This window comes from Desmodus rotundus, chromosome 1 (assembly GCF_022682495.2).
Source record: "Desmodus rotundus isolate HL8 chromosome 1, HLdesRot8A.1, whole genome shotgun sequence".
Classification (NCBI taxonomy): Eukaryota; Metazoa; Chordata; class Mammalia; order Chiroptera; family Phyllostomidae; genus Desmodus; species Desmodus rotundus.
The window spans coordinates 20,171,003-20,194,874 of NC_071387.1; the positions used below are offsets into that span (position 1 = coordinate 20,171,003).

The window sequence follows — 23,872 nt, forward strand, 5'->3', positions numbered from 1 at the left end:
GTAAAAGCAAAGACTATGCAGCAGAAACTTAAATACGGTCTATGAAACCTCCACTATTATCGGGTCCTTTTCAGAAGAAGTTTCCAGCCCCTGATCCACTGCACAAAAGTGAAGTTTCTTTACCTCTTAAATAATTAGAGTAAAATAACAAAGTGTAGGGAATCTATGACTCAAAACCAAATTCACAGGAAACCTATTGTAGGATTAAGGCATTAGTAATTTCCTTGACCTCAGAACAATCCCTTCAAAGTCCTAAATGAAAACAACTTCTTGCTGATTTCTCATTGGGTGGCTGCAGGGCTGGGGAAAGGAGAGGGACGCGTGGAAGCGGGTGACGGGCGGTTCAAGACAGAGACATTATTGATTCCTCAGTCAGCTGTTCTTGGCTGACCACCCATCAACTAATAGTCGTGGCATAAAAACAAAATTAGCTCCAAATCTGCCAAAGTTCTAGGTTCTGAGATGTCATGTTTAATGATGTCATAGAGCAATTACCCTTATATTCCAGCTAAGATTCTGTAATGAATAAGAGACAGCTACCGTGAGCCAACTGAACCAACAAAAGAGTGTTGTCAGCAGCTTCCAGGTGTAAATCATGGTGCAGATTATTAAAGATGAGGCAAGTATTTATTTGGCTTCAATGAATATTTCCAAAGAGACCAACTTGAGAACAGATGTAATCAACTTTAAGAATTATTTCCTCCACCCCGGACTCTGTAGCTTTGTAGCAAGGGGGGATTTAAAGACTCCCGCTGTTTGTGCTGTAACTTGAAGCTGGCACTGTCCAGCAGGGGTGTCCAACCTGCAGCCCACAGACCACAAGTGGCTCGGGGTGGCTATGAATGTGGCCCAACACAAAACCGTAAATTTGCTTAAAACATTATGAGATTTTGTGTGTGTGTGATTACGTGTCACAATGTATTTAATGTGTGGCCCAAAACAACTCTTCTTCCAGTGTGGCCCAGAGTCGCCAAAAGGCTGGGCACCCCTGACAGAGCAGCCGAGGGCAAATCAATCAAGAAGGGTTTTGTTCCCCCTGATGCTCATTTCTTGCTCTGACTCTAGCTGGGTCCAGGCCAGCTCCTAACATATCCCATTCTGTACCTGACCCAGTGGAGTCTACCTTAACTAAGGGAAGTTCTACGGAAGTAAAAGAGTCACATGGTTGTCTTATTCTGGGAAAGAAAACAGAAGAGACGTGCCTAGGGATGGGGTAGGAAAAAGGGTGGCCAGTGGCACCGACAATCCTTCGGTGGTATTTCCTAAAGCCACTTGGTATCCGTTGCCCAATGTTACCACCGCAACGAACCTAAATACAGACATAGGCCAGGGATAGTTCTTTGTTTATAAAGAAGAAAATTGCCTCTAAAAGAGAAGCTAAGGCCCCACCTCATCCAGGGGTGGAGTGGGCATTAGAATCCAGGCTTCATTATAGGAGACCCAGGAGCTGAACCGAAGCGGGGAGGGCATAGCGCCTGGGTTACCAGCTCCCTTGGATTTTGACTTTTGACATTTTACCCAAACGCGGCTGTACGGAAGGTCACAAAAATGGGACTGACCAGACTGAAAGGAAGCATTATCAAGTAACCTTGACAGAAGTCAGCGATTTCCAACCAGTGAGTCACAAGGCCCTGGGGCGCCACAAGAATATCTAAAGCACGCAACACCTGACTCCAGGCCGGGGCACCGACCTCTTTTCCCTAGATTGTCAAATAAAAAAATGACGACAGCCAACACAACAATAGCCACCAGTGTGAATGAATCAAAACTATACCTATTTTTCGTCAGATCAGCAAAAAATATATTTTCTGGTGTGCCGCAGAATGCTAGTAATTAGTTTGTGTGTGCCAGGCGATGAAAAAGGTTGAAAATCACCTATATAAGCACACGTTTTAAAACAGCACACATTTGCCAATGCCTTTAATGCTTCTCTTTTTCATTTTCCACAAATCTCACTGTATAGCCCGTCCCTGAGAAGCCCCCTCCATCTCCTCCTCAGAGACCTCTCCTGGGGGCCCGTTGTCTCCCCCCTGTCTTTATTCAAATCCCCCTTCTCTCTGAGGTGGGCCTTGGCCACCCACACTATAATTGTAATCCTGCTTCTGTCCTTTCTTCCTACTTTTATTTTTCTCCTTTTTTTCTTTATTAGCAATGATCACTAACACACTACATATCTTACTTATTGATCTTACCATCGATCTTACCATCAGTTATCCCTCTAAATTATAAGCTCCATGAAGGCAGGGAATATCCTGTCTGTTTTTCTGTCCACAGCTGCGTCCTAGCAGTGTGTCCAGTACCTGGCATAGAGCAGGCCCCAGTAGGTGCATATTGAATCAATGCGTACCCTTCGGGGGTATTCCCTTCCGAGAACTTAGCCAAGTCAAAGTCATCAGTCCAACTACGCCAGTTTACACTCTAGCAACTGCTGAGAGGTGGAGGCTGTTGAGAAATAGAGGCTTGGCATGGCTCTCTGACAAGTTAATTGCTCCATATCCTAGAGCGGTGATTTTCAACTCATTTTCACCTCAAGGCTCACATAAACTAATCACTAAAATTCTGCAGCACACCAAAAAATGTATTTTCAGGCCTATCTGGCAAAAATAGGTATGATTTTGATTCCTTCACCGCAGACAGCAATTGTTGTGTTGGCTGTTGTCATTTTATTTTTATCTGACAATCTGAGAAATAAAAGGGGTCAGTGCCCCTGACTAAAGAGTCAGGTATTGCATGTTTTAAAAATTCTTGCGGCGCACAGGTTGAAAATCGCTGTCCAAGAGGAAAATTGGTAAAGGAACAGAGTATATCTTTTCTGAGCCATCGACTTCACCTGCCTGAAACTAAACCAAACGGCAGTGAACATGTCAAGACTCCCCTCGTGCAGAGCAGTGGCCCTTTGAGTGGGATTTACCACTTCCCTAACTCCAGTGGTAGGCCCTGCTTCACTTAATCCAATTTGGTGATCCATTCCCCCATCTTAACGACTGGTCCAGGAATGAGCACATGATACCGTTAGGGCCCAGGAGAGGGAGATTGAGCCCCAGTGCTAAAAAGAACTCCGGAGAAACTTTGTGTAGCAGTTGAGGAAAATGGACCCTGGAGTCAGGCTACCTAGGTGAGCAACCAATACACCACTCACCAGCTGCTTGACCATGAGAAAATTTATCAATTTTCTTTTTCCATCTGTAACATGGAGATAATGCTAATAATACCCACTCCACAGGGTGGTGTTAAAGACTAAGGGAGAGAATGCCAGGCACAGAGTAATTAACTGCTATTATTACAATTCCACTCAGAAAGGAAAAAAATAAATCTTGACCGGAACACTAGATATTAGCGAGTCATTCATTCATTAACTAGACATTCCATGATCAGCATGTGCCGGGTAGGGTCCATGGAGGTAGCAAGAGTGAGTCAGGGTGAGGTCTACAGGGGCTTGATAGGGACAGAATCCATGCACCTACATCACTGTTGATAAAGCAAGCAGATACAGACACAGTGATCTGAGGCCCCAGGAAGGGAAACCTTATTTTACTTAGATGATATGGACAGTTGGTGGAAAATTTACTTAAGACATTCAGCAGGAAGCGTGTCAGATCCTTCAACATATGGTTTTGACGATAGCTTTAATAATGATCACTAACCCAAAACAAAACAAAACAAGTGATTCGAGGTGTTAGATTCATTCTTCTCCTTTTAAATTTCACTCTTTATGCATGTTTAGGTCCTTGTTTGAAAACTCAAATATAGATGTTCTTGAAACAACCATTCACCCTCCCTCCTCCACCCCTCATCTCTCACCGGCCAATCTCAGTTTCTCCCCAGAGGTAACCATTACCAACAATCATTTGGTAAATAGGCTTCTAATTTGGGGGGTGATTTATCATCACATGTACTTACGAGTAAACTTAAACGACCTCAGGGACATTTGGAAAAGTTTGGGCCACGGGGAGAACAATGAGATGGGGAACCTGGACTAAACTGTCATTTTATTCTTTGCAAACTTTGTGAGTTTCTGTGATGATGCACATTTCCTCATTTATGTCCTGGTTACAGGATGAATTCAAAACGTTGCTGAAAACTGCCGGATGCAAACTTGTGGTGGTTGAATTTTCAGCAAAATGGTGTGGTCCTTGCAAAAGGATTTATCCTCTTGTTCATGTAAGTATCACCAGTCTCTGTTTTGCAGTTTTAGAAGGAGTTTAAAGTCTTCAAATATTTTTCACAGAAAAATTTTTAAAAGTTTGGCACTTATGAGCCATTATGGAATCATAGTTTTTGAAACATCTTGATTAGCCTGAATATAATATACCAAGATCAAATTAATTAGTACACACACCAGAAGATGAAGACTATTTGTCTATGGACAACTCTGCAAGGAACATCAACATACGCAAAAGAAGACAATTGTACAAGTGAATGGATTATTCATCATAAGGACATTTTGCCAAAGTTCCTGAGTTCAGCACTTCTAAATATTGGAAGAGATTCCAGATAAACATGAAATTTGTTTTTAACTATAATGTAAAAGAATAAACTACCCCCAATTCCTCAACCCTCTCACATGTTCCTTTTGTATCTTTGATCTACTTTATAGAATAGTTTAGTAAAATATTCTACTTTGTAGAATATAATCACACATTTATATTCAGATTTTTTCCACATATACATGGGTTCAAGTTTTTGCAGGTCTTCAGATTATAATTTTAATGTCTATACGATGTTTTTATCTATTTAATTTTTCTATTGCCCCGTTTTAAAAGTTTTCACCATTTTACTTTTTAATTTTCAGTATAACATGCAGCAGAAAAAACTTCAGGGCATTTTCTTCTCATTTCTTCTTAAGTGCAGAAGTTTTGCGTCAATAGTCAAGTTTGTGGAATCTAGTTCTTCAACCATAGACAAGTTTTCATTTCTCTACACAAGTGGAAATAATCTGGTTTATTTTCAGTGAGGTTCCTAACATTTCAACTTTTTTGATTGGAACTCTTGAACAACCTGAATTAATTCTATCTACAGTTACAACCTTTGACATTTAATTTTAAATAAACTTAGATTCAAATAGAGAAATTGACTATGTGACATATGAACATCCATTCTGTGCCTAAAATTCTTGGAATATCAAGATGCAACATTAAAATATCTGACAGGCCCCTCTATTCTGACACTCAAAACTTTATGAGAATCTCCAAAGATTCAGCTTCAGGAGTATAAATATACTTACATGTTACAGAGCCAAAGCTGATCAAATTCCAACAGCCAACCAGAGGCATTTCATAAAACACAATGAAACCTAAGGCTCGGTAACCTCTCCCTTCATACCTTTGGGCCTTAAGGGTAGTAACAGCTTTGCTGCTACATCCAGGCTCCCACAGCCTCTCCTACCTTTTTATTTATTGTAAGTCATAGGTAGCCCTATGGAGATAAACCTCCGTGAATTATCCTAATTTGAATGTGCCATCTGTTTTCTCTTGGAGTCTGACTAAGGCAAACATAGTTTTTAAATAAATTTTGGTGCATTCACACTGTGAACTACTGTTCAGATGTTGAAAAGAATCAAGTAGACTCATATGTCTTGAAGATAGCATAGTATTAAGTATAAAGAGAACAGTAGAAGAAAATTTATAGATATAGTTCCATTTATGTAAAAGAGACATATATGTATATGTAACTATATACATATATGTGTATACACATATATACACATATATGCAGAAAAAAGGGAGCAGAGGATGCATATCAAAGTTTTTTCTGTGAAAGGAAGTAAAAACTGAGGGGAGCTTGTGAATGGGAGAAGCTCATGTTTTGCTCTGTTTTTCTGGTAATGTTTGAACTTTTACAAGAGGATGTATTCATGTATTGTGTGTAATGTTTTAAAAATTCATAGTGCATAAAGGGGGTTGGAGAAAAAGTACTTTACTTCCTCTAGATCTCTTATCAATCAGAGATCAAAGCAGGAAACCAAAACCAATCAGACAGAAGGATTTTAATACAAGGAGTTTAATGCTTATAAACTCACTGAAAGACTGGGTGAATGGGCTCTGGACTGCACGCCCTGAGCTCTTCCGAACACCGCGGAACCACCTATAGGGATTCTAACTTTGCCATAACCAAAAATGGGAAGATGGGAGCCACCACGGGAAGAAAGAAAAACAAAAACCACAGAGCAGCAATCGGGGAGTCAGGAAGCCGCTGCTGCCACAGCTGCCTCTGGACATCAGGGAGCTAATGTGTGACACGGGGTCTGAGTCTGGTGGCTGCTGCCGCCTCCAGCACAACTACCTTCCGATACCTATAGTCCTGCTTTCTAGCAGGAACATCCAAAAACAAACAGACAGTACCTTCTGTCTTCTGCTGCCTTCCAAGTCTTACCTGCTTGAATCTCACTGGTAAAACCAATTTTCATCCAGAACTCTAGCTGCAAGGGAGTCCAAGGAATCTTCACCTTTTGTCCTTTCTAGGCTCCGAAGGAAGGTGGAATGGAAGTTAGCTAGCCAAACCTTTACTCAAGGAAGAAGAAGAACTCAAGATATTTTAGACACTCAAAAACTGTAAGTTTACGACCCATAGCATCTCTGCTAAAGGGTACATTGCAACAAGAAAAGGTGAATTATAAGAATGTGTGACTTTTAAGAAGTCACTTAAAACTTTAAGTACTAAGTAAATTCCACAGTCCCATTCAATGAGTAAGAGCAGGGGTTGCAAATGTTTTCTGTAAAACACTAGAAAATCAATATTTTCAGCTCTGCAGGCCATATGGTTTCTGTCAAAACTACTCAGCTTTGCTGTTGTAGCACAAAAGCAGCCAATGGCAATACACAAATGAATGGATAAGCTGTGTCCCAATAAAATGCTACTTATGAGACCAGGTGGAGAACTGGCTTTGTTTTACAGGGCATAGTTTGCTGACCCCATGCTGAGAGAATCACCAGGCATAGACCCCCAGAAACAGCATTTCTGGAAAGGGAAAGGTTATAAATTTGTTGAGAAATTGCATGGGGTGATCATGGGAAGGCAGGTAGGTAGTCTTTGAGGCTAACTTACAGTGTACACAAAGGAGCTTCAAAAAGGAAGCTGAGGCCAGATAGAGAAGAACCTTGTGTAATAACTTAAGTTGCTGTACAGTCAGAAGAATTTTAAAAAGGGTTTTGCCATGATCAGATATGAGTTTTAGAAAATACTTTAAGCAATGTTGCTTAAGAATGGGTTGGAAAGACTGAAGGCAAGTAACCCAAGCTGAACAATAATCTCAGTTTTGGAGATTTGGTGGTTTCTGGGGGGGGCGGGAAGGAAGGCCAAATTCAGGAGACATTTTAGAGTTAAGATCAACAGAATAGGTGACCCAAAAGTAATATTAAATATGAGGAAGAATAGAGAAGAAGGAAGAGCTGTTGTCAGGGGCTGGGGAGGGAGGTAGTAGGTGGCTGGAGTGGAGATAGTGAAGGAAGGCAATCCCCATACGAGAACTCCAACCTAGCAAAGAATCATACCTCCACCATGTCTTCTGGCTACTAATTGATAGAAAACTGAAAACTGTCACATACCTGTGCATTTCCTGACAGACTCGGGAGGGTCTGGAAACTTCATAAATAAAACCGATCCTGGGAATTAGGTGTTCGCATGGGTCAAACCCATTGCCAGGACTCCTACAGGGGAACAACCATATATCTTCACACTTGAAAAGAGCAAGTCATTTGCCCTTGAATTCTTGGGTGACACCATTTTCCTGCCAGGCATTGAGATGCTGCCAATCAAAATCACCATCTTTCTTATCTGAAAAGTACTCTAAAACTCCAAAGGCCTTTGTGGCTATTACCTAAGAATTGTCCCCCAATTTCACCATCTTAATGAGCCTCTAAGGAAGGAACTCCCACTTCAGTCACAATCCATGGACGAACAACTGAAGAGAACCCTGCTATAGAACTGTGCACGTGTCCCCATGAGCAGCGAGTACTCGTCCAGCTCCATGCTTCTTCCTTCTTCTCCGTGGGCGTGGCCCTCAGTGACAGCTCCATCTCTCACTGCCTGTCCTTGGCCAAGCTCAACATACCGTATACGAGCAGTCCCCAACCTCTTCCACACCAGGTACAGGTTTCGTGGAAGACAATTTTTCCACCAGGGTGGGGACAGGAGGCAGAGCTCAGGAGGTAATGCCAGGGAAGTTTCATTCACTGGCCCACCACTCACCTCCTGCTGTGCAGCCCCCATTTGCAACAGGCCACAACACATGCCACTCTGCAGCCCAGGGATTGGGGAACCCTGCCTTACACCACGATCAGAGAGAGGTCCCACTTGAAATAGGTCACTGGATATGATTGAAATATGATGTTAAAGCAAACAAGTCAATATGCTATTAAGTGTCCTTAAAGTATGAACACAGCTGTCTGGAAAAAATAAAACAAAAGCAGGAGCTTACAGTTACAGGCTGTTCCTGCTGCTGCGTCCACTATGCCCCCACCCCATCCATCACTAACACCATTGTCACAGCCACAGCCAAAAATGCTCCCAGAATGTGGAGAGCAGGGCTAAACTAAGATGGTGTCTGTCCCGTCATCTAAGAAGCCATGTTTAGAGCATGTGCAGTAGAGCAGTGACTCAGAGGGATAGTGCAACCCCTGGAGCAGGGGCAGTACAATGTGGGAGAAAGCATGTGCTTAGCCAAGGGGTAACACCCTGCTCTCAGAGCATGCGCAGTGGGGTGACATAACCAGCATGTGCTTATGGAGGTGGCACAAGACATTTATTCATCCAAGGCTGATGGAGCGTTACATCCTACACCACCATGAAAGCAAAGGCCTTCAAACAGACAGCTGAGACAGCCGAGAGGGGGAGAGCGGGCACGCTGCTGCTCTGATCAACCCGCCCTCGCTGACTCTGCAGCCACGGCAGACTCTGCCTTGCAAGACGCTGAGCGCTGCTTCCTGCACCTAGACTCTGATCTGGACTCTTGGGACTCAGGTTCATTATCCCTCAGTTCTCTTGTGTGATGTTCTTGCTGAGTGTTTATGAGTGATTAGTAGTGTTTATTAGGTTATTACAGATTTGGTTGGAATCTGCTTTAATAAAAGCTGGGTGAATACCATAGTCACCTGTGTTGGCTCACTGTTTTTCCTTGGTGTCAGCGTTACCTGGGGGCTCGTGGCCATAGAGGTGGCCTGACACTTTCGGTTCCTGAGGCCTGGGTCAGACACCCTGAGCAGGAGGGAGCAGGGGGTGGGGGCAATGTTGAGGGCTGACTTATAGGAAAGACTACATTGTGAAACGTTTGCTCATGCCACAGAGCAAAACAGAAGGAGAGAATGTTGTTTCCGCCTCTCACCTTCCATTTTTCTGCAAATGATTCCCGTTGGCAGAACCTAATTGGAAGATGGCTGGCAAAGGATCTGGAAAATGCAGGTTCGTAGTGCCGTGCCTAGTAAAGCACAGGGCACGGCAGCGGGGGAGAAAGCAACTGGGCTAATGGTCAGCACACATATTTTATAACTCCTCAGCGTTAGAGCCTTCCACCACCAGCAGCATCACCACCTTCAAAAAGCCTGGCAAGAGGAGAAAGTAAAGGCAGCGTTTGGTATTTGGTTCAGAGGTCTGTGTTTTTGAGACCACTGAAAACAGACTCTCCCCCCAGAAAAAGCTGCTATCTCTCCCTCCATCTCACCCGGTAAGTCTGGGTTCACCACATACTTTTCATTATTCCTTTGCTTTGTGTCCTTTCCCAACTTTGAAGCTCTAATCTTCCATTCAGTTCTTTAGACTCTGGTTCTGCTGTTGACTTTTACTTGACCTTGGCATTGATATACTTTGGTGCTTCAAGTTCTAGGCAGCAGTGAAAGGCCAGAATGATGCTTAGCTGTCTTGGACAACATTTGTTCATTTCTTGCTTTTGCCAAAAGACACTTCTAGTGTGTAATTTAATATTAACACTAAGCTGAAAGGGAACTTTTATGCTTTTCTTTTTCAAGGCAATGTCTCTGCAATACCAAAATGTAGTGTTTGCTAATGTGGATGTCGACGATTCTCGGGTAAGTGTTTTAAATCTTTCCATGTAGACATGTAAAATCTGAATGTAACTTCAGTGAGAGCACTGTCTCAGTGAGTGAGTATAGTCAGTTTAAAATCAAGCAGGATTTCAGGAGTTCTTTGGGATAAACTGTTGTAAACTCCCTCATATGCTCTAGTGGGTTTTGTATTACTTACAAAAAAATTTTTTTAAAAACAGCAAACATACAGTTCTCCTGCCGCCCCTCCCCCCTCGTAGGAAGGCAGGCTTCACTAATCAATCCCTATATTCTTCACCACTCACTCACCCTGGACTCTGCCCCAGAAACCTGCTCAGCAGAGTTGCTGGAGCCAGACGACACCCCCCCCCGGTTAGAGTTGGGCTCAAGACGAAAAGTGAATTTCACCTCTGTGATAGATTATTAACTAATTTCTAAGTTGGTGCATTACAGACGTTTTAATCTATCTTACTTACCTCTTGCTGTATCTTTCTCTCTCTCTCTTTTTTTTTTTGGTAAGGGTTTTTTTAAACATCACAAGAAATTCCAGGAAATCTCTCTTTCATGTCCCTAGAGCCTTTCTTTCTCACCCCATCTGCCAAAAATAATCGGCTGTGAGTCCTCAAATTGTGCCTTATTATATACACAGTGTGCCTCCAAAATTATTTTTCCTAACATTTGTTTTATTTGTAATGAGGAAAAGTAACAATAACTAGTGACCTATGCAAGCATCAGAATTTGAGCATTAGAATAGCAAAAGAACGTGTGATTCACCCATTCTGCTCTTTAATGTGTTTTCTTCTCTCGTGGGTATATATCTAGGAGTGGGATTGTTGGGGCACATGGTGACTCTATGTTTAACTTTTTCAGGAACTGACAAACCATTTTCCAAAGTGGCTGCGCCATTTTGCACCCCCACCAGTGACGTAGGAGCATCTGATTTCTCCACGTCTTCGCTAACACATGATTGTTGGCCTTTTTAATTGTAGCTCTTTGGCTTTTAAGGTTAAACAAAATGCACAATTTTCTTTCCAGATAGTAATTTATTTATTACTTGTTGTCATGGAAATTATCATTTAATGTGTGTGTGTGCACGTATGTGTGAGCGTGTGGAGGGAGTGTGGTAGTAGCAGGGAGAGATTTAGTACCGTGAGTGACAAGGACATCATAGAGAACAGCCCAATTCTGTTCGTCCTGTGGGTGGTTAATTTTCTTTTAACTCCAAACAAGATAAACAAAACCGCCACTGAAAGCAGATTGTAATCGATTAAAACAACTGAAATGTTGGCGTTTTTCTTGGGTTTTTGCTCCAAATTTTTTATGAAGATGGGCCGTGAAGAGGAGTGGGCTTTAAAAAAGAAACATGTAAGCCTTATTTAAAATGCTAGGCCATTATGTCACTCCATGTCTCAAGTGCAAGAAGTGCAAGTTATAAAGATACCTCTACTCTTCCTTTCTTCCCGTTTTTCCCAATATTCTGTCTCCATCTTTGCTTCTACGGGGCCCCTCTGCAATCTTTTTCTGGTTCTTTTAAACAGAGCCCATTCAGTCATTCAATGCATTCTGTTTTGGCCCCCCTTCCTCACCCCTCTTCTCGAGCTCTGGGGTGAGAAAGCACAGGAATGCTGGGAACACTCATTTTCTATTGTAACACCCCTGGAAGCTCTGGGGATATGGTAGAAAGTTCTCGGCAGGAGAATCTTTAAAATGTCAGCTCTCCCGGAGCTTTTAGATAGGCCTTCTGGGAAGTCACCAAAGTCCACGCTTGGTACGAAGAGAGGGTACCAAATTTTGACTTCGTGCCATGTCTCTTCTTTCCCAGGAGTTGGCCCAAACTTGTCACATCAGGGTAATACCTACATTTCAGATGTTCAAGCGAGCCCGAAAGGTATGTTTCCATGATAAACTGGCAAGGTTGACAGTGATTATAGAACCATCAGTATCTAAACAAGAAAAAAAGACTGGAGTATCCCGGATGGATTAAACAACTGCATTTATTTTTAATACTTAGCAATGTAATTCTTACTTCTGAGCTTTATGTATTGGCAAGAAGTTAAAAAATGCATGAATTATAATAAATTTCCCCATTCAGACCACCTGAGGAGTCCAAATACATAAGAAATACCCCACTATTATCTCTATCTGGGGTAAACCATTCAGAAAGAATCTTGCCAAAAAAAAAAAAGGGACATGATGAAATTCTCATACAAATGTGTATAAGTTTTAACAACACTTGAGCAATAGAGTTAAATAATGTTGCCAAAAAAAAATAAAACTACCTGTTCCTTCTCTCGAGTTTTTACTTGAAAATTGAAGCTATTTAACATATGCACCCTCAACTTCCCCTACCTACATGTCAAATTCTTTGTGGCATCTTTTAGTATCATCTTCTCATCTAGCTCAGAAATAAGGATGCTTTCTCCTTCTCAATTCATTCCATCCACCGCATCTTGATTGAATTCTTTCTATTCTGCTCCAGGCTTCCACTCACTGGCAGAGTCACAGTCCATCAGGCCTTTTGGAAGAGCACAGTGTACAAAAAGCCTTATGGTAATTCCTCCTAGAACCCAGACTTTGGAGAATATTTACCTCCCTTGAAAATACGAGTTGCCCCCTTGCATTCAATCAGGAGACTTAGGAAATGCTTGGTTTTCTCTTTCCACTGCTGCCAAGAATCTCAAGATTCCTTCCGCTACTCAAACACTGTCACCTCACTTAGCCAGTTTCCGGGCATTTCCTAACTACCATCCCCACACAGCCTCATCCTTTCAAGGTTTTGTTATTCTGTCTTGCTCTTGATTCTAGCTCATTTCAAGTATTTTTAAGATGTATAGAATACAAACAAAATACAAAACTAAAATAAATTAAGCCATATAACAACGATGAAGGGCCATGGTGTACAATGGGCATTCCTTGGTGCTAGAAGTTTTCATCCAGAAGTTGGATGAACATCTGGCAGAGATGCCCTGTGAACAACAGCCGTCATTGTTTCACAGTTCGAGGGTGAAGAATAGCCAAAGCCAATCACAGTCAATAAATGAGGTGGGTTTGTTCCTTCCTGCTGTATTTCTCAGTGTTTTCATCTGAGACATAACATTATGTTCCAGTAACATTAATGGTGGTTTTAAAAAATAGTGCATTCCTGTGGGATCTTCCAGGTGGGACATTCAAAACGTTGGCTGGCTTTTGTAACCAGCATATTATATTGTATTCTATTATAAGTAGTTCACAAATTTGGTTTATAGACCCTCTTAAAAGCCAGTAGAGACTATAAGCTCTCTCCAGGAAAATGCCCATGGGCACATATATTGACATGTGCATATGATACCCGGGTATTTGATGAGCCTCTGAAGCCAATCAAGAGGTCCCCTCGGTTAATACCTTTTGTTCCACATCAGAGTTGGCAGACGTCCATGGGGTAGGGGAAGGTAGAGTAACAGACACAGCAAGTCTTAGCCAACTGCTTAAATATGGGCCATTGTCAACAGTCGGTTCACCTTTCATTCTTTGATAGAATAAAGTGAACTTCAGTCTTCTCAGAAGAGTGATGGGATATGGGTATGTAGATAAGTAACAAATGGATTATTCACAAATGAATAATTCAGAAGAACTGAGCTCTCATATTAAGTGAGAGGAAATTTTGCCTTTATGCTTATGGAGCACAAGGCTCTTGCTGAAGTTATAGAAGTCATATCTAGCAAGCACCCTGCTTGACATAGGTACCGAGGGGAAAAGAATTCCAAGTAGGCAGCAACACTGTGTACAAAAAAGAAGACAGTTTTGGAGCAGGGGTCACAAACTCGGTGTCCTTAAGGGTCAGGCAGGGACAATAGGTGAGACAATGAAAGTGAGGAAGATGGTGGCCCCTGGAAAATCACCCTCCCGAATGCTCACTGTGCATAAAAAAGTCCATAAAAAACAGTGTTTGACCCACCCTCTAAAAATAGTGTCTGCAGCTAATTTCTGCCATCTTTGGAATCAGACAGCTAACTGCAGGGTGGACCCCAGGTCTGCCTCCTATTAGTACGTGACCTTAGAAATGTGTTTTAACCACCTTGAGGCTCAGTTGCCTGCTCTGTGAAATAGGGACTGTATCACATGTATTTGAATGATTGCAATGAAAATGTATATAAGGTGCCCTAGCACTGGACTTGGCACATACTGCAAAACGTAGCTGCCAGTAGATCCCCAGGATCTGGCTGTGTACCTGCTTTCCTGAAAATGTAGAAATAAATAGAACTTTAGAAATAATGGTTATGAGAAATCCCTAAAGCTCTTTGAATTAACCGCAATATCCATCTAAAGTAAGTCATCCTGGCATGAAGGAATTACCTGCCCAACGGCATCCAGCCTGGTGAGGATTGTTTTAGACACAGAAGGGTTCTGCATGAGAAGGGAAAATAAGAACTCTCACATGGTCTTCAGGGTACCAAAGGGTGCAGATCTCTGAAAGGGTTTTCATATCAGCCCATAAGCAGCTGATACATGGGGAAAGATTAATTGACTGGAGGACGCAAGAACTGAGTGAGACAGAGGGAAAGTGCAGCAACCACTTATCACCATGTAGCAACCTTCACGGCCATTGCCAAAGGTACTGCTCTCGGCTTTAGCAACTGAAGGGCAGTAATTAGTTGTTTACCTCTCTTCTCCAGGGCAGGGATTAGGGTGAGGCAAGTGAGGCAGGATATTGCAGGTATAAGGTGGAACGAACCCTGTCTTTACTTGAATGTTTCATGTTGTTTTAGTATGGATTTTGGCATTAATTTTTAATACTTTTAAAAATGTGTTAAAATATTATTTATCTTGAATCCTGAGTTTCTGGCACCCCTCAAATTTATCCCCTAGTCCCAGCCCCATTGTTCTCTGAATTTTAAATTATTGAAAAATGGGTGATCCTCCAGAAAGACTTATAAGACTCAATAGCAGCCTGTACTCATAGCTAAGATTTATCACAGCAAGGAATAGAGAGTACAAGCAGCAGGAAAAGGATATGCACTGATGGAGTGCAGAGAGGTTCCGCACAGGCTCCTGATGTTCTTTCTTGTCCAAGGGCACACAAGAATACTCTCTCTCGCAATGAATTTTAGGGGCATGTGTAGAATGTCTCTACCTTAGGAATCTCCTTCTGAGTCTCAGGGGCTGAGGACTTTATGTGGGGACTGGTCACACAGACATATCATGCTAGGCAACCATTGCAACGTGACTAGCCATGACGGTGGAAACTCAAGACCCCCAAAACAAAACCAGGTATGTGTGATCAATATTGAACAAGGCAACTTGATAAGCCATTGAGTAGTGGTCCTTCACTCTGAACTGATACAAGGTCTGTCCAGAAGGTATCCAGCTATGTAATACAGGAAATAGAGACATTTATTGAAGAAGACATGAGAAACATTGTACATAAGACAATGATGCCTCAGTCTCCATCAAAGTAGGCACCTTGGGACCTCACACAGTTCTCCCAGTCACCATCAGCTGCCCCGTTGTATTTTCCTGAATCTTGTCGACAGTCCAAAATCTCTTCCCTTTCAAAGCTGATTTTAGTTTTGGGAGAAGCCAGAAGTCACAGGGCACCAAATCTGGGCTGTAGAGGGGCTGAGTCACCTGGGTGATTTGATCTTTTGCCATAAAACTCTGCATGAGATGTGATGCATGAGCAGGTGTGTTGTGGTGATGAAGCTGCCAATCACCAGTTGCCCGTAGCTGCGACCTTCGGAATTATCCAAATAGTTTCCACAGAGGAATGTTCACACTTCATGCAAAATTTGATGCAGATTCATTGCTTTACTTGCTCAGTCATTTTGAATGGGATGACCCCATAGTACACATGCTCACTCAGTGGTGTCTATCGCCCCCACTGACTAGTAGTACAGTGACGTCGTCATTGTTCACACATGCGCAGTCCAGTCCACTCTCCTTGGTGGCCAGGTTACATCAGTGCACAAACCATTCTTGTTTTAGGAACAATGGTTGGACTTTTTCCGGACAGACCTCGTATAATAAAACATCAATCACTAACACAAACAAAACTCAGAGGGCCACATTTTCTGAGTAATTGGTGAAAGTTCTATCGTGGTTCTCTTGCAGACATGCAAGGAGCAAGCAACCAGATCTGCTGTGTTAACTCTTTTCTTACATGGTGTGAAGTAGGAAATCAAATATCACCTTTATTTTAAGTAACCAAGTAGTGCCAAGTAGTGCCATTGGAAGTGCCAAGTAGTGCTAGTTAAAGAGCATGGCTTATACCCACATCAACAGACTTCCTACTATCCCTTGAAAATTGACTTTCAGATGACCCATCTATGGGAGGTTTGGGGCAGCAGAAGAGCAACTTACCCACCAGGTGAAGGTGATATTGCTGCTTTTCACAACTATTGATCCCCAAAAGTGAGGTCAGAGGGTGAGAGCCTTCGAGACCTATCTGTAGAAAATAGAGCTTAGGCCCACGTTGGATGTGTTTTCCAGAAGGACAGTGGGAGGAGAGCAGACCTGTCCCTTCTGCAGAATATCCCCCAAAAGGGAGGAGATAGACATGAGCTCTTTCCTTCCTCTAGGGTTAACTGATAAGCTTGCCTCTGAACTTGGACAGAAGTCAGGGAAGGGATACACAACTTGGAAGAAAGTCAGGGAGGGAAAAACCAAGCATACTTTCCCAGCACTTCAGAGTGGAGCAGATTTTCCAGAGGAAACATGAGGAGCATATGCCACTGAAGGCTCCAAAGTCATTCCCACATTCCATCCCATGCTTCCAGTGATGGGCAGAATGACATCTCCTCCGGCCACAGTCCAAAATTAGTTTTCCTATTCTAGTGTGGCTCGAAATGAATTCCCACACTACAGCCATGCCCCCTCTTCCTCTCAACCAAAAGTCGGACTGAGTCACTAACTAGCTCTCAGGCAGCTTCATGTGTGACCTCAGCAACTGCAGCTGATGGCATAAAATAACGGTTGGCAAACTACGGCCCAGAGGCCAAATCTAACCTGCCATCAGTTTTTGTAAAAAAAGGTGTCACCGGAACACAACCATACCCATTTGTTTAAACATAGTCTGTGGCTACTTTCGCACTATAATAGCAGATTTGCGTAGTTTCAACAGAGACCACATGGCCTGCAAAGCCTAAAATAGGTATTATCAGCCCCTTTGCAGAACGGTGTGTCAATCTCTAGCACAGAAGGAGAAAAGCACTTTAGCCATTATTTATGCCACGAAGGTTCTCATAAACATATGTAGGCAGAGTTTCAAAGTGAAAGTAAGTTAGTAATTTATTGAAATCTCACTATTGTAATGGGTTGAGAAAAAGGCCAGTATAGATTAGGAAGAAAATTAGATAATAGATTGCTTTTACATGCTTTGTTCTTGAATTCACACCCATATAAATTCAAGCTGTTTGAAACAGACTATTTCTTTTTTTTTTGTATTTTGAACTAGATTTTTTTAAATTTTTTATTGTTATTCAATTACAGTTGTCTGCCTTTTCTACCCATCCCTCCACCCATTTCAAAGAGGCCCTGACTTCTTGGTTTGCTTTTTGCTCAACTCCAAAAAACCTTAACTGAGCCCGCTGACATGTGCAAGGCCTGCACCGGGCGTTGTGAAAGTCCAAGGGGAAGTGTACAAACACCTGCACCGTGACACAGGTGGTTCTGGGGAGGAACAGCTTCGGGGGAGTCAGAGAAACAGCCAAGATAGAAACAAACAGTACTTAACACTGTCCGCCTCTCAATAGAAGGTTAAGGTACTTTTAAAAGTTTTCTTATTAGACATATCCTTTCCATCTTATTCGTGAGATTTACTGCCTTAGTAAATAAACCTTCCTAAAGAAAAAAAGCATCATGCTACTACAAATGACAATATCCCCCATATGATGATGATCCCCCCACAAACATGTCCCCCCAAAATATCTTGTGTTGGTTGGTGGTTTGAGATTTTTTTGTACTGTAATTGTTGCTGTTGATTTCAAGATTTTGTTGCTGTAATTGTTTTTAACTCAGTACAGGTGTCTGAAAATTGTTTTGAGCTTTCATACAGCTGGTTCAAATATAATGTTAGTGTTCACTCAACCACACTTCATATCAACTGGCCGAGACATTCTATAATTGTTCTATGACTGCATCGTTAGTCAGACTCCTTAACTTATACTCTCAGAAGTCCCTTTGTTAGGAAGGGACCACTGTTTCCAGACTCTGCATTTTCCCAGTAACAGTAATAGACTTTTATAGAGGATTAAAAAAAAAAAAAACCTGCCTCTGGTTGTAGCTGGATAGGTAAGTGGGGAAATTCACTTCATTAGTCTATTTTTATGTATATTTGTAAATGTCCAAGTAAAAAACCTTTTTGAAAAAACTGGCTGTTGGACATGGCTGTTTCTATTATGCATGGACAGCCACCTGTATCCCAATGGTCTCCGTGACCTGGAGCTTATAAATGTCATTACAAACCCTTAACAGAGGGCCAGCAGTCCCTGGGAAATGAAGGCGTTGAGAAGAGAGAAGTCAATATTGCTCTCTAATGCTTCGGAGTGGAGGATGCCTTTGAGAGACACAGCCAAACATTCAGGTTAAAATGAGAAAACATTTTAGGCAGAAAGAACGGGTTAGTTGCCTTGCATCCATTATCTCTCTCTCTTTTTTTAAAGCTACTTATGAAATAAGCTCTTATCAGTTAGCTGCTCCTCCTTCATTAACGGCATTTATCAAGCTCCTGTATGCCACACCCGTGCTAGGCAGGAGACACAAATGCAACATTTGCTTTTGGCAGACTGGTCGGGGAGAGCCTAACATAGGTCCCAGTATGAGGAGTGTGTGCCTTCTAGTGCCTGAGACTTAGCACTACCCAAGAGTCTCCAACCCGTACTTCAGTGACGAGACATCAGCTTCACTCAACTCACTTCAGGCCTAAAGCCGTTCACAGAGCACCTAGGTGCAAGGTTCTGGGCTAGATACTAAAAACATGGAGGAAGGAACAAGGTACAGTTCCCGTCCTTGGACTAATGGGGATAACAAAATCATCTCTTTATAGTGGAATGCACAGGCTACTGTGAGATCAGACTTCAGGGCAGGCTTCATGAGTTAAATCTTGAGGATGGTTAAGATTGGCAAGTGGGAAAGACGGGAAGAAACAAAGAGATAAAATAGCATGGGTGCATAACAGGAATTGTTTGATCACAATATTACAATAGTATGAAATGACTAAGTTATCACTAGAATATGAGCTTCGTGAGGGGATTTTGTCTGGTTTTCTGGCTTATAGTAGGGACTGATTAAGTATTTGTTAAATGAATTTATCCGGAAAGTGTTACTAAAGTTATGGTCAAGAGTGGCATAGATGTACACAAGGCAAAAATCAAGGACTCCATGTAAGAGACTTGGACTTGATGATGATGGAGAAACATTGAAGAATTTTACAAAAGATAGCATGCCTGGAATTGTGTTTTTTGTTTGTTTGGTTGGTTGGTTTGGGGTTTTTTTTTTTTACCTTCAAGGGTTAGAGGGAACCTACGGGACACAAGACTGGAGACAGAAACAAATTAGGTTGCTTAAGTCCAGGTGAAAGTTGATGAGTTTGGTGACAAATTTAATCCCACCTAAAGCCACCAGAATGGCTAACATGAAAAAGACTGGCAGAACCAAGTGCTGTCAAGCATGTGGAGCAACCAGAATACGTGTGCTCTGCTGGCAGAGGGTAAACTAACACCATCACTTTGGAAACCTGTTGGGTGTCTCCTAGTAAAGCTGACCTCAGTAATCCCACCTTCAGGGACACAACAGAGCCCAACAGAAATGAGTGTTCCTATGTCCTCAAAGATGTCCCCGCGGAGATGTGGGAACAAACATCCCCCATAGCACTATTGTTCTTAGCCTAACTGGATAACTTGTGTTAGAGTCATGCAGCAAAATAATTATTTTTAAAACACAAAAAATGAATGTGCTGCCACATATACAGGTAAATATCACTATGTTGAATGAAAGAAATCAGATACAGAAGAATACCTACTGTAAAATTCCATTTATGAAAGTTTAAACACAGCCTGAAATAATTGATGATGATAAACCCAGATTAGTGGTTGCCTTTGGGCACAGGGTAATGATTGGGAGGAAGGGGTCTGGGTACCAGTGAAGCTCGGTATCTTGATTTAGACATGGTTGTGTGGATGTGCTCACTTTTGTAATAATTCTCCAAACTGCATGCTTACAATTTGTGCAATTGTCTGAGTGTATATGTGTTGGGAACCTCCCTGCCTGGTTTCACAAGCTGTAACCCCCCCATGGCTAAGGCTGAATGAGAGACCTTGGGACCATAAGCCACTAAAGAAACAAAGCTTATCTCCCTGGCAGGGGTGCTGCCCCTGCACACTTTACTTTACCCTTCTTGGCCCTGAGCCTGACCAGTTAGCCAATGACAGGTAAGATTCCTCAAGGGAGGGACGACCTAAGACAGGCATGGTCACGAAGAGGCCCCCAGGGAAAGACTTAGGGGGCTATAGAAAAAGGGGGTGACAGACCCTCGCCCCTCAGCTTTGACATAGCCTGAGTCCTCATTCCATCTGCGAGAAGACTCCTAATCTCTGGGCTGCCTTACTTCCCCTGCCTGACTTAAGCCTGAAACAATGCAGGAGACCTGTGCAGCCTTGGGCAGGAACAGGCAGTTCCCCAGGGTGATCAGGCCTAAGAAAGAATGCATAAAGTCCTGTGAAACCTGCTTTGCTAAGAATGCTCTCAATTTTCTGATAAGGGTCCAAGTATGAAATGTGTTTGTTTCCCAAAGTTTTATAGCCCTTTAGCTAACTGACCCTGACTCAGAATAAGCCCTCAGAGTTCTTTGTTATCTATTGTTTGATCCTTACTGCCTGACAATGATTGATGAGCCTTACCTGTATTCCTGGACAAAATGAACCCAATAAAAGCCCACTGAGGAAAAGGCTCCTGGACCTTCTCCTTTGAGAGATCGGCCACCTCTCCTCCCCAAGCAGATCATATCTTGGTAGACATATTCTCATCCATGGGGGCCGGTGGAACTCTGCGGGTGGAGCCCTTCCCCCCCCCCACATATATGAAATTTTTTAATGTGTCTTTGGTTTCCTGGCTCAGGTAACGGGGTGGGTGATGGTGCCTATACAAGGTTCAATGTATCTAAAGGGAAGAGGAGTCCAATTCCATTGTAGCCAAGGCTCTTATTGCACTTGTGTCTTCTGGCTGCCCTTGGTGGCTGTCCTGGTGTCACAGCATAGGCTGTCATAACTCTACGGTCATGGAAATCACTCCTCCCTGGAAATCTGCCTTGGGGCTATGCCCTCCTATTTCTCATCACTGCCCACCCCAAGCCTGTGCCATCCCTGCATGAGGAGCAGTCTCCTTCACGAGGAGAAGCCCTTCTTTAGGGAGCTAAACTCTCTGCCTCCACAATGCCCTTTGGTGGTAGGGGAGGTCCTAAAATAAACAGGCATAATCAGATCCACTGAAGTTATTCCCATAAAGATATACAAAATACTTTCTTATAGACCACAGGGGGTACCAGGGACTCTCTAGAATTACATGACAGTGGTCATGGGGAGCAGACATACCTTGGGAACTTCCCATCCCTTCCTTGCCAGTGTCTCTCTTCCGCTCAGTTTTATGTGTTCCTTCACTTGAGTCAAGCCATTCCAGAAGCAGAGGAGTAGAGGACAGGAATCTAAGACAGAAGCCAGCAAGAAGGACTTCAGACATAGTGCCACTGCAGACATAGGGACACCTGCCTTTCAGCTCCCATGGGGAAAGACGGAATGAGACTGTGGTTTCCACCCTGCATTCTACCCCAGCATTGGTGAGAGACAGAGGATAAAGCTCCTTTAAGACCAGATTGAGCTGTCTAGGAAGTCCTGCTGCCTCCGAGTGAAAATAAATTTAAAAAGCATTCCCGTCTCTCCCAACTCCTAGCCTATGGGACATGCTGCCTCATCATCGTCCCTGGCTTCCTGAGAATGGACTTAGCACTTTGGTCACTTAGCTAAGCTTAGTATCATTTTCCTGCTCCCTGACAAGTTGAGTCATTCAGGTGGCCAAGCCCTGCCTATGTCCTTGCCAGGACTCCTTGTCTTGATCAGTGCTCTGGCCTCAGAGGGTTATGAAACTCTCGTCATGCTCTGAGTCACCATCCAGCTGCCATCTGACTCTTAAGCAAGAGAGACTCTCACAGACCCTTGCTGACACCCTCTTCCCCAGGTGGTCAAGGCCAAGACCAAGAGAACTTTTTATAGAGGAGATGACTATAAACCAGACAACCCAGATAAATCATGAAATTCTGCACCCACACTTAGGTAAACCTATTCTCAAGAATCAAAAGAGCAATTTGCTGCTATAGAAGTGGATTCCTGGGCAAGCCGGTAAGTGAAACGGGATTGAGACCGAGTCACAAAACAGGGGTTTACTTTAAAGAAACAGAAGGAACCGTGATGCCCACAGGCAGCACCCAGGCTGAATGCTGGGGAAGCAGAACCATTCGATGTGGGAATAGCTCCTTCTCTGCCGCACACTGAGTGGGGAAGTCGCTCCTAAACTTGTCCAACCCCTGTCCCCAAGTCCAAACACTATGTTTTGGGCTGCTGAAATCTCCCTCACTGGAGCCTCAAGTCTTCAGCCAGTCCCAGACTCAGTTTTCCCACGCTGTTCCTTCTCTCCAGCTGCCTCAGACAATCGGCACTAAAATGGTCTTTAACTTTCCTATTTCATCAAATATAAGATGCTCATTGAGAGATGAACCATTATTTTATACTCTACTGACAAGTGGTCTAAATAAAATATTCCATCCTCCATCAAAGGCATCCTGATTCAGAGATGCGAAATTCTGAAAAGAACATGTGCTGCTTAGAAGCAGTTGATTGCAGTGCTCTCACCTGGGCAAAAGTCAGGGCACAGACAGTCACAAGCCATTGGGCTTCAGGAACTCAGGTCTATGAGTTAACAAGCCCTGAATACCAGTGGATGAAAGTTCAGACATTTCAATGCCTGCGTTTCCTCATTTTCACCAACTTCATATGTTTTAGATCTTAGTGTAGAGGATATCATGGCAAATTGTATAAAACTAGAAAAACACTAGCATGAACAGTTTTGAAAAGGTACCAGACAATTAAAACATCATGAATTTAATGTCTTCAATTCATATTTATATTTAAAATATCTTGTAGATGTTGCCAATGAACAGTGGATAATTTTACAAGCAGGAACAAAGCTCTTAAATGCTTTGATATCTTTGCAATATTTAAACCAATAAATATTTCACATTGTGTATTTGTGAACAGATTTTTGAATTTTGTGGAGCTGACGCTAAGAAATTAGAAGAGAAGATTCGAGAACTAATGTAAGCTGATCTCCAAGGCAAAATACACTTGCAGCACTCCAGAAGCCCATAGCAAAGTGTCCGTGTTTTTATTTCCAGCAAATATCATAATGTTGTACCGGCCTCTTTCCTAATGCTTTACAGGTTGAATTTCATGCAATCTCACTGCAAAATTCCTTAAAAGCCTTGAGCTCTCAGAGATTGTGTCATTCCCATTCTCAGCAGGAGGGTCCAACCCGTGGCCCGTGGGCTGCATGTGGCCCAGGACGGCAGTGAATGCAGCCCAACACAAAATCATAAATTTACTTAAAATGTTATCAGATTTTTTTGTGGTTACGTGTCACAGTGTATTTAGTGTGCGGCCCAAGGCAACTCTTCTTCTTCCAGGGGGGCCCAGAGACGCCAAAAGTTTGGACACCCTGCTAGGGTGTCCTTTCCACTTACTCTGAGCACATTCCTTAGGCAATATTTTTATGACCTTCACAACAGAGACCCTGAACAGCTAAATAATATCAAGTCATTGAGAAGGTTTTCCAGAGATCACCAAAGATGGAATTCTTCA

General features: G+C 42.7%; 1 protein-coding gene across 2 annotated transcripts; it reads left to right on the forward strand.

Moving 5' to 3' along the window:
- The first annotated feature begins 595 nt into the window (after positions 1–595).
- TXNDC8 (thioredoxin domain containing 8) lies at positions 596–23,335 on the forward strand. Of its 2 annotated transcripts, XM_071220919.1 has the most exons (6): positions 596–619; positions 4,057–4,161; positions 9,960–10,019; positions 11,818–11,883; positions 22,292–22,357; positions 23,273–23,335. In XM_071220919.1, exons 1-6 carry the CDS (start codon positions 596–598, stop codon positions 23,333–23,335), a joined length of 384 nt encoding a protein of 127 aa, XP_071077020.1. The 2 variants fall into 2 exon arrangements, with proteins under 2 accessions (XP_071077020.1, XP_045050992.2); XM_045195057.2 differs by lacking the exon at positions 22,292–22,357.
- Positions 23,336–23,872: the final 537 nt, after the last annotated feature.

Excerpts from the sequence above, each read along its gene's own strand:
- TXNDC8 (XM_071220919.1), top strand. The coding sequence starts at position 596 with ATGGTGCAGATTATTAAAGATGAG. Across the intron at positions 620-4,056 it reads TGCAGATTATTAAAGATGAG|GATGAATTCAAAACGTTGCT; the intron begins GCAAGTATTTAT and ends TCCTGGTTACAG. Across the intron at positions 11,884-22,291 it reads TGTTCAAGCGAGCCCGAAAG|GTAAACCTATTCTCAAGAAT; the intron begins GTATGTTTCCAT and ends ACCCACACTTAG.